The sequence below is a fragment of the Nothobranchius furzeri genome, chromosome 18, assembly GCF_043380555.1.
Source record: "Nothobranchius furzeri strain GRZ-AD chromosome 18, NfurGRZ-RIMD1, whole genome shotgun sequence".
NCBI classification, from domain to species: domain Eukaryota; kingdom Metazoa; phylum Chordata; class Actinopteri; order Cyprinodontiformes; family Nothobranchiidae; genus Nothobranchius; species Nothobranchius furzeri.
In genome coordinates, this window is record NC_091758.1 from 36,151,604 (window position 1) to 36,162,666 (window position 11,063).

The following is an 11,063-nucleotide window of genomic DNA, read 5'->3' on the forward strand; positions in this document are numbered from 1 at the left end:
GATCAGTGGTGTAAAACTATTGTAGTGGAAATACTTGCAAGCCACAGCTAATATTTTTGTTTTTACTTAAAAAAACAATTATTTTAATGTGTTTTTTAAAAAACATCGGTTCCATAAGTACACTGCAAAAAAGAAAGTAAAAAAATAAAAAAAGATTAAAATATTTTCTTATTTTTAGTCTAAAAAGAAAAACATCTTTGCTGGAAACAAATATTACTTAAAATAAGGTAAATATTTCTTCCAAAAAATAAGACAAAATGTGAAAAAATTGTGTTTACTTTCTTAGAAATAATCTTTACAGTGTAAAAAAATATTTGAATGAAAAGAACAAAGTTTTAGGGTTTATATTTCCATTATCTGTGAATCTATGCAAAAAAAAAAAAAACAAATAAAGTAGTATTAAAAGAAAAGCACAAACTTCTCTGATTGGTTAACCGTACTCTAGTCTCTGATGATCATTTTTCCACCCATTTCTTCTTTTGTCACCAATTAGTTTAAATTATTGGGCAAAAAGAGTTTTTTCTAAATAAAGTTTTATGAAAAATGTTCACTAATCTCTCTTTTGCTGTTCCATTTACCACAATAAATAAATAAATACATAAATAAATAAATCAACAAACAAAACAAATAAATATATAAATAAATACATAAACATTTGTCTAATAATTTTCTGTTGTTAATTTTTTTTTATTTATTGGTACGTTTGTTAGTTTGATGGTGAAATATAATTTCACCATCAAACTAAATTCTACCCCTGTTGTTGGTAATGGACCGTGTAACATCCCTCTGAGGGACACAAATGGCCCATAGGTCACACGTTGGGCACCTTTGACTCAGATTAGCCTTTCATTGGTAAACTAGAACACTAGTTGTGATTTAGTGACTTTCCTAATTTAAAATCAATCACAGATATAAAAAGAACAAGCTCTGATCACAAGAAAAGGTTGAGGAAATAAAGATCTCGTTTGGAGATCAGAATCGGACGATTTTCAGCACCGTTGGCTCAATGAGCGAAAAACCATTGTGATGCACAAAAACCTGCTTTAATTCTTTTTTTTTCAGGTAGTCAATGACACAATTTCCATTAAGTAATGAAAAATCTAACATTGTTCCCTATTCATGAACTCTAACTGGTCCGAGCAAGTCGAACCTGAAGTTGGAACACTGAAGAGGCAAACGGGCGAATGAGGTATTAGAGTATCATTAATACCATTCTGTCACAGAGACCTGCAAAACTGTATAAAATTGGACTCAATAAATAAATAAATGCTAAAAAGTCTGCATAATGTGGTTGGTAAATAGATTTTATATTATTAATGCTGAGCGTGGTCAAAATGACTCCTGGAATCAGTTTGCAGACGCCTTCGTTTGGTAATTTACTTAAAATATCAAATATGAAAAATGCGTATTTCTTTATCAGGACTAAGTTGAATTCAGCTCTATGAAATATGTATAAACACCAATGAGCTGCTTACATTGTAACTGCTGCCAACTAAAAGCTGCATTGATGAGTAAAAGTTAATTATAGCTGTCTTATATGTTGCAGGGAGATGCAATTGCAAGACTTTTGTTTGATTTTCTTTCTTTGTGAAGCTGACAACAAAAGTTGGAGGTAAACATTGTACACCCACAGCTACCAGCTGCAGCCTGTTGACCACAAAATCCTCAAACGGCACCTTAATCAATACGGCAGACAGAGCAGGTAGGCAGGCGACGAGTTTGTGTGACACAAAACCAGGATTAGGTGTGATTAGGGCAGTTTTAACGTGTCCCGCTGATTAGGGGCCAGTGGATCTGACCGCTAATTAGACGTGAAGTGTGGCTGGCTGCACAGACAGGACAGCAGCCAGAGGCAGCTTTAGCAGCCCAAACTCACCCTCCTCCTCCCTCGTTCGCTTGTCCACTCTCCACCCCCACAAAGGGGTCTGGAGGTCCTTTGATTGGGTGTGCAGCGCTGTGGAGAGGGGACTTGAAAAAGAGTCCCATTTCCCTTTTGCTGTGCAGCTACCCCCCGCAGGGTGGAGTCAATATACCCTTTCTGTGTGTGTGTATAACCAGCTGGCTGCAGCGGGGCAAATAAACACTCCAGTTGCACCAGCCACGGCGACTCCCGTCTGAAACAGAACTTTTGTCCCATGTGGACTGTGTCCTAATTGGTGTTTGTGGGGAGAATTCTCACTCAGATTATTTGCACCGATGAGGTTTTAATGAACCAAAAACAAACACAGGACTAATATCGGTCTGCAGCAGCAGAAGATGGAGCCATTTTGTTTTTCACAATAAATTACAAAATAAAAGGTAAATACAAAAAACTTCATTTTCCCATTTTTTTTATGTTTTATATTTGCTTGTGTCAAAAATACTGAATAATTCTGGGTTTGAATCCCTTAAAACCAATAAGTCAACTTACTCTTAGACCTTTAAAGAAACCACAAAACATGTGAAAATTCGAATAAATTTGAAAGCAAACAAAATAAAATGTTTAAACTTAGACCATTCCCAAACATATATCCATACTATTGATGCGGCTTTCCAACCTTAAAGGATTCCTGCGGCACCCCCTCAGCCCACCCGGACGCCGCCTGACTACAGCGGCTGAAGAGGAAGAGAGGAACATGGATTTGGGCGTAATCCTGTTTGCCCTCTGGGTCACATGCTCCATAGAGCCGAGATCGCCGGCTACAGTCTGGAAGTTTATTGGAGGGACAAACAGCAGTCTAATTGTAATTCCCTCTGGAGAGCAGTCAGTGTCTCCTGCTGAATGCTGGAGAGGAGACAGGTTGTTGCAAGATGATAATTGAAAAGAAAGTGGGTGGTCCTGTTTGGCCCCCGCGGCCCTCGGGGACGGTTATATTCAGACTCCTGCGTGTTTTGGAGGGGCCAGATTAGTGCATGTTATATTTGAAGAAATCATTATGTCCTTCTGGGCTTAATTTGACACACATAGCTGTTGAGCAATGGCTACTCCTGCTGTCTTTTGCCATTTGTGTGTGTGTGTGTGTGTGTGTGTGTGTGTGTGTGTGTGTGTGTGTGTGTGTGTGTGTGTGTGTGTGTGTGTGTGTGTGTGTGTGTGTGTGTGTGTGTGTGTGTGTGTGTGTGTGTGTGTGTGTGTGTGTGTGTGTGTGTGTGTGTGTGTGTGTGTGTGTGAATTTGGATCATTGCTCCTTATTAACTGGCTCTTAGAGCATTTTTTGTGAGTGTTTAACCCTCTGGAGGCGGGCGTTGCAGATTTGCAACGTTAAAACCGTCCTGGTTACTCCACATTCGTGTTTCATGAGCATTTTTTAACTCAGAAGTACCCCTGAAGGATTAGTTGTTCGTCCTTTAATCAAAACTTCTTGTCCTAGAATTTTGCAGATGTTTGGTTTTTATTTGACAAATTCTCTTGTGCTTTCCATTTGTGTCATTTCTAGCCTATTTATATTTATTTCAATTCAATTCAAGTTTATTTATATAGCGCCAAATCACGACAAGAGTCGTCTCAAGGCACTTCACATAATAAACATTCTAATTCACAGTTCATTAAGCCAATCAGAAATAATGTTTCCTATATAAGGAATATATATATAGCCTCGGAACCGTAGATCCACATCTGAAAACCTCCTGGCTGTTCCTCGAACCAAACTGAAAACCAAAGGGGACAGGGCCTTTCAGACTATTGCACCCAGACTTTGGAACAGTCTGCCTTCAAATCTCCGTCTCTCTAACACTGTAGAGGTCTTTAAAAATCGTCTAAAAACTCACCTTTTCATCCAGGCGTTCCCTCCCTAAATGTTTCAGAATGATGGCTTTGTTCGGGTTCACACCTTCACTTTGTTTATACTCATGATTTTATTTTCTACGTTTATCACTGCTATTGTTTTTCTGATGTTTTTATTGGTTAGAGGTATTTGCCCTGATCTTTATCATGTTCTACAGCGCTTTGTGATTTATATCTGTGAAAGGCGCTATATAAATAAACTTTTACTTACCTACTTACTATTTACCTGAAATGTGCGAACTAACTTTATGTTGGGACTGAGTGAAGACCAACTGAAAGTACATGAAGCTGCGACTGGAGAGGTGATAAAACACTAGAAACCTTTTTTACATTCACACTTAAATAACTTTGCTGCAGTGGAGACACACTGATCTTATCCATCGCTTACCTTCACTGAACTGCTCTCCAGACCTGGCCCTATTAACCAGTAATCCGCACACTGGCAGCTGGCCATTACCATGGCAACGGTGAGATGGGAGAAAAAAAACTGCTTTCTGGTTTGAACGTAAAAAGGAGCGTAGCGAAGGACGGAGATGAACTCTTTTGTTCTGTAAACTCGTCTTTTTTCATATTTCTGATTACAAGAACTGAATGTGTGATTTTCTCTTGAAGTCTCGTTTAAATGTGATAATGAAATATTTGATGTATGTGGGTTTGTTTTTTTTTACATGTGATTAAACCACATTCTAAGGGTGTGAATGTACAGCACGCTTCAGGAATAAATTAAAATCCCTTGTTGTTTATGTTTCTTGATTCTGCATCGTTCAGTTTTCAACACGTCGAACTTAAAGATAAAAAAAAAACTAGTATTTTCACTTTAAAAGAGACCAAAACAGGTCACACTTTTGTTTAAAGGCACAAAACTTTGAAATATCAAACATCAATAAAGAATCCACTCAGACGTTAATTATTGGATTAACTAAAGTTTAATCTACTGGTTCCCCTAAACCTAGTTTAAAGAGTAATCTACATTGTTACGTTAAGTTTAAAGTGCAGTTTTATCACTCTTTACATTTAAGCAGCTGGGTTTAGTGGAACCAGTTGACGTAAGTTGGTTAAGTTAATTCAACGTTTCGTTTCTTCGTTGCTGCCGGAGATTCAAAGATCTGGTGAAACTCTGCGACTTTTTGAGTTTGAATGTTACAAATAACACTTAAAAGATGTAATCAGATAAATTATTTTAAAAGAATAAACCTCTAAGGATGCCTAATGGTTGATATTAAAGAAAAAAATGGTGCGAATTTCACAAAAATCCCAGTTTGTGACCTCTGAAGATGGTCCCTAAAGCCTCCCCAGTAGGAGATTCCCAACCCCAATAGATTTCCAACCATAAAGGTGTTTGTGGGACTTAATGAGGCATAACTAATGGAGGTCCCACAACCATCCGCACCATGCTGGAAGCACAGTGGCAGGACAGAGCAGCCATTGATTCTTGCTTCAAGCCTCTTGAGTTCCTAATCAGCTTCTTTAGTTGTGCGTTTCAGGCCTGAAAAATCCATTGTTGGCCTGTGTCACTGGAGGTCAGTAGTTATTAGTGGCAACTGAAAACAGTTTCTCCAACTACTTATGAGAAAACTGAATGACATGCAGACGGAGACTTGGAGGGGGGATTACTGGCACTGCAGCCAGTCCGGTCGCCCACAGAAGAGAATGTGACATGGGTTTCTAATAAGGGATGCCTGACTCCGCCCACACACACACACACACACACACACACACACACACACACTAACCTGATCCTTCAATCCCTGCTCTCTCTCTGCTTTAAAAGAAATCGTGAACAGCTTACTTTGACCCCACGTGGATAAAATTACATTCATAAGCAACGAGAAAAGCCGCCGGGACTCAATGTCACAGCGTTTGAATCCACGTTGCTCTCGATTAAAAGTAAAACTGTGATTCCAGGTAGTTAATTTCGTCATCTTTTAGATGCTTTTACGCTCCTCTGACCTCATTCCAACGTTTTATTCTCTCTCCTCCACTTGAATGTGGATTGTTTGCAGGCATTTTGTCTGTTCGAAAACGACTGCAAACTGGAAACTTTTGGGGGGCAACGACTGACACCGACTCATCCGGCAGGCACAGGTTCTTCATGGAAATAAAGAAAAGGAGAGGAATTGAAAGATTCTCCTGGGCAGAACACAAGGGCAACACACTCATTGAAATCTTGCTGTGTGTTTCTCAGAACTTGCCAGCTGAGTGCATTCATTCTCAGACTAAAACAGAGACCCTGTCATGCCTAATCATTTCACACGGGGGCAAGATTTGGGTCCCACTGAGGGAAAACAAGGGGACAAAAGTTGTGGAAGTGAACATAATCATGAATCAGAATCATTGCCTTTAATATTGTGTAAAAATCTCATTTAAAGTGTCAAATTGCCATTCTGCATATGTTCATTTGGGGGAAACTAAACCGTTTTAATCATAAACTGCCTTCTTTACTCCCTCTTCTATTTGCTGGAGCCTTATTTGTGTATGATGTTTGTTGTGTTTGGTCAAAGTTTCTGCGTAAGCTAATAATGTGAAGCCCTTGCCAATTAGCGCTCTCTAGGCTGCTAGGTCGCCGTGGTCAATTGAGGAGCACATCAATAGGACTTGAAAAGGTTTCTCTGCGATCAGACCTTCTGACATATTAAGTAGAATAATGGGGAGGAGGGAAAGGAGTTGGGCTGGGGAGAGAGGTGGGGGTCTGCAGCAAGGCTTCCTTCTACATTCACATAATGCAGCGCAAAACCTGCAATTACCTGAGAAGAATAGTCAAAGAAATCCTTTACTGGTTAAACACAATATCCTCGGCTTCATGCTTCGGCTAAACTGTACCTGGCATTGAAGTAACCCCCCCCCCTCCTGACCTGATGGAAGTGCCCGCTTTGTGAAACGGAGGCGATTTTGTTTAACGTATGAGTTGTTTTTGTTTACGAATGCACGAGTGAGAGCATGTGCAGGTTTTAGCGCTAAACACATAAAAACATCACAGTTTGAGTCTGCAGCTCCCAAACTTTCCAGGAAGAAATGATGATGCCAGAACCAATTACAGTGCAAAGCCTGCCTCATATAGCCTTACAAAAAGACCCCCCCCCCCTTCACCTACCAATAAAGTGAGAGCAGCAACAGGCACAATAGCCAGTGATTACCTAGCATAGCCTATTAGTGCGCCGTAACTACAGCTATTGAAAAGAGAAAAGAATGGCTTCACCTCCACTTTCATTTCACGCGGCCCACCATCAAAAGCTTTGTTGATGCCCTCAATTTACAGACAAAAATCTATCAAACATCTTGCAGCATCAAAGTGCATTTTGTGGAATGCACGACTGGTTTTGCAGCTCTTATCGAGCTCAGTGGAGTTGTTGTGCGTATTTCCAGATGTCAGGTGCATATTGGCTCCGGCTCCTCCTTGGAGTGCAGAGATGATATACATACAGCTGCCAGGTATGCGTGGAGGGGTTTGGGAAATGGACACCCTCCACAGTCTCATTCCAGATACACTGATAGCCACCATCATCATCACAGGGTGTCATCAGCGAGGGGATTGAGAGATTGTTTCCAAATGTGTTTAAATGATGACAGAAAATGAAATGTGAGAAACTATTATTAGCTACAAGCTGCTGGAGGGGAGAAAAGGGTATTCTGGGGACAAAAGATGCTAAATGATGACCTGAAACACTTTGGAGTTGATTTCTACAAATTTTGTGCAGAGATGTAGCTAAACGAGAGATGTGCTGGTGTGTAGCTCTGCTTTTGTGAGGGTTAAAGGTTTCAAAGAAATGATTAAGTGTTCATTTAAAGATAAACACATAAGCAATTTTTCCTCACCTTATAGGGGCAATTTATGTATTTATTAAAAAAAGTAACATAATGGAAATATTGATTCTCATAAACTCATCAGTAAAAATAGAAAAACACCTTGTTACTCCTAAATATTTGATTTTAGTCCCCATCTTGAACACGTAGACAGAATAATCAGAGAATGAGTACAATGATCTGAAAAGCACAAAAACGCATAAAATATCTTGCAAATACAATCTATGTTTGATTTAAATATAGAGGATGTTTAATTTACCTAAATATATATTTTACCTTTAATTACTAACTAACTGAAATTTAGAATAACTCGGATCAAATGAGCAAAAACGAGTGAATTTGTCATTTTACATAATCTGATCATCATAATTATGTCTAGCTAAATTTCAAAGCAAAATGCTATTATTTATTTGTGGTTGAAAGAAATGATGAAATAAATTAAAACATTCACATATTTGTTTATAATAATAATAATAATAATAATAATAATAATAATAATGGTGTAATTATCTTCAATGTAGTATCACAATAAAGAAAGGGGTGTATTCAATGCCTTTAGAAATTATTCTTATTGCCATAATTGGCTCTAATTGTAAATGTAATGAATCCTGGCTTCTATCATAAAATTGACCAATTATTCTGCAGCAAAACGAAGGTCTGGGCATATCAAATAGAACTGAGCAATATGATTGAGGAGTTTACACGGAAATGACAAAATATATTAACAGAGCATTGCATACATTTTTGTGAGTCCTTTTTTTATTTTGGCTGAAAATGCCAAATATGTTTTAAAAGAGGTGATTTCCTGGTCTTGGAGTCTTGCAGAATCCCAGATGAAAGCCAGCCCTCCAAAATGTCACCTGAACAATGCTGGCTACCTCATCGACCTTGCTTTCCAGCTCAATTTGGTCTCAATAACAGCATAATGAAAATGCACTCCAAAAAACAGCTCCCTTCAAAAAAAAATTACTTATTCAGGAATAGCTCTCACACTTCAAGTTATTTATTGTTAACGTTCACTTGGTTTTTGAAACATATACAGCAGCCATTTGTTCCTTTTTTAACTTACAAAAAAATAATAATAAAGAAAAGAAAACTGTGGACGCTATTATGATTATTATACAGTTAAATGCATTCTTGTGTGTTAGCCAAATATACAAGTAACTACTTTATTCAATAAGTCTAAATGAATACATTAGTTTACAATATTATTATGATAAAATACCAAGTTATTACCGCTAAAGGGATGGTGGCTATTTCAGACCTGGCCTCACCGTTTCCCCTAAAGCAGCGTTCCTTTTTTTGTTTCAACAACAGAGACTACGTTCAAAACATCATGAGGAAAGGTCCAAAACATACAAAAGGTCCAGAAACGACGTAGTCAAGGGCGGCCATTTGTGTCATGTTCAAAAATAGGACTCCCCTGCCAGAGATGTCAAGAAAATGTGCCCTGATCGGTTGGTGCGCGTCTGCGCGCGCGCCGTGTTCATGTGTGCGTGTTCGCATATCAAAAGTGGAAAGAAAAGAGTTCAGGTTGGGGTCCTACCACGTTCTGCCGTACAGGAGGTTTGAGTTGACCATGCTACTGGTGTAATCTACAGCAGACGAGTCCATCTGGGCCATGTTCAGCTGGCTGTGCAGCGAGGGGGGGCTGGGCGACATCTCCTCCAGCTCCAGCGCGCTCACCTGCTGCTGCTGCTGGTTTTGATGCTGGCCCAGGCCGCCGGTCGAGGATGCGAGCACGACTCCAGCTCCGTTCTGTTGTTGGTTCTGTTGCTGGTTCTGTTGCACCTGTTGCTGGTTTGGCGTCGGCGTGTTGGAGCCGTTCTGACACGGTTTACCGTCCTTCACCAGAACGGGCACGGCCACGCGCCGCGGGGACTGCGCCTGTTGCTGGCACAGGTTGCCGTCCTGTTGCTGCTGCAGCTGCTGCGCCGCCTTGTCCTTGGCTTGGCGCTTCATCTTGTACCGGTGGTTCTGAAACCAGATTTTCACCTGGGTCGGCGTCAGGTGGATCATGCTGGCCAGGTGCTCCCTCTCGGGCGCCGACAGGTATTTCTGCTGCTTAAATCTCCTCTCCAGCTCGTAGACCTGAGCCTGCGAGAACAGGACCCGCCGTTTCCTCCTGGGCGCAGCGTGGAGAGCTGGCATGGCTTTGCTGGCGTCCGCCATCCCCGTGAGGCCCCCCATGCCGGTCATGTTCATACCTGTGGAAGGTCCCATGAATCTAGAAACTTAAACATATACATACATATACATGCGTTCAATAAACAGAAGAGGAGAACACAATTTCGCCTGAAGTAGTATTCCTTTAAAATTTTTCAAAATTGATTTATGCAAGATTGAAGTTTAATTAAACGTTTAAAAAGCTTCAATTTAAACATAATAATAATAATAATAATAATAATAATAATAATAATAATAATAATAATAATTAAAGGATGTTGAATATAAAATAGTCAGAGTTGAAAGAATGATCTCCTTTTCGGTTTAATCCTTATGCACTTTAGCTCTAAATTAGTTAAATATATGTACTTTAATTGTTGGAAGATTGTATTTTAATAAACGTTAAATAATGTGAGTTTTGCGCTTTAATTCTTAATATCTCGATCGTGTTTTTAGGCAGCAATAAAATAAAATAGAACAAAAAGAGAAAACGGCGAATAAAAGGAGAAACTTACTTGTGGAGTATCTTGGATCAGGATTCGCGCTGTACCATCCTGTTGCTGCTGCGCTATTCCGCATGCTTTCCTGGTACGACGGGAGGTCTCCCATGTTGCCAATGCTTCCATTGCAGTATCCCCCCATTGCGCTGTGGGAGAACTGGGAGACGCCGTGCGGCATGTGGTAAGTGGTGGCCACGGCGGCATTGTGGCCCATGGAGTGCTGCTGCATGCCGGTCTGAGACACCTGAGGCTGTCGGTAGGCTCCCAGTGGAGAGGTTAGGTTCCCTGCGCCGTCCATGGTACCAAACTTCTTGTAGGTCTCCTCGATTGGACTCAAAATATCTGTGACTGAAAAAGGCGTTGTATGCTTTGGGCTCAACGACATGATTCAGAAAGCAGGTAGATTTTTGTGTTTGAGCAGATCACCCGTGTTGTTGTATCGGCTCTCTCCTTGGTGGATGTCTACGTAAGAGAGTGCTTGGAGTGCGCCTGAGATCCTATTGATCGCCTTGGAGAAGGAGGCGAGCCCAGGGCGCTCTTAGCCCGGGTTTATTGGAGCCAGGAGCCAGGTTTACGACAAACACAGGGGGCGGGGCAAAACTCCTAAACCTGCAAACAATAGTCATTGACATTTTAGGGGTAATAATTCACGAAAACGCACTTTTAGCCTGATTCCAACCTCTATAAATGGACAAAACCGCGCGTAATTTTTAACGTTTACTGACAACTTTATTTATGCGACTCTTTGGGTTTTGCCCACCAGCTGATCCGACCACATATGACTATTTTGCGTCAGAAGGGAATTCCACACTTTTCAGAAACTTTGAGAGCACTTT

General features: G+C 40.3%; 1 protein-coding gene across 2 annotated transcripts; it reads right to left on the bottom strand.

The window, feature by feature from the left end:
* Window positions 1-8,542: 8,542 nt before the first annotated feature.
* On the bottom strand, window positions 8,543-10,836 carry nkx2.4a (NK2 homeobox 4a). Of its 2 annotated transcripts, none has more exons than XM_015970436.3 (2): window positions 10,243-10,836; window positions 8,543-9,768 (listed from the first exon to the last, which is right to left on the bottom strand). In XM_015970436.3, the coding sequence occupies exons 1-2, from the start codon at window positions 10,610-10,612 to the stop codon at window positions 9,104-9,106; spliced, it is 1,035 nt and encodes a 344-aa protein (XP_015825922.1). In that variant the 5' UTR covers window positions 10,613-10,836; the 3' UTR covers window positions 8,543-9,103. The 2 variants fall into 2 exon arrangements, with proteins under 2 accessions (XP_015825922.1, XP_015825921.1); XM_015970435.3 differs by having other exon boundaries at window positions 8,543-9,795; window positions 10,243-10,834.
* Window positions 10,837-11,063: the final 227 nt, after the last annotated feature.

Coding starts and splice junctions, on each gene's coding strand:
- nkx2.4a (XM_015970435.3), bottom strand. CDS start 10,612: ATGTCGTTGAGCCCAAAGCATACAACGCCTTTTTCAGTCACAGATATT. Junction 9,796..10,242: donor TGATCCAAGATACTCCACAA/GTAAGTTTCTCC, acceptor TATATGTTTAAG/TTTCTAGATTCATGGGACCT.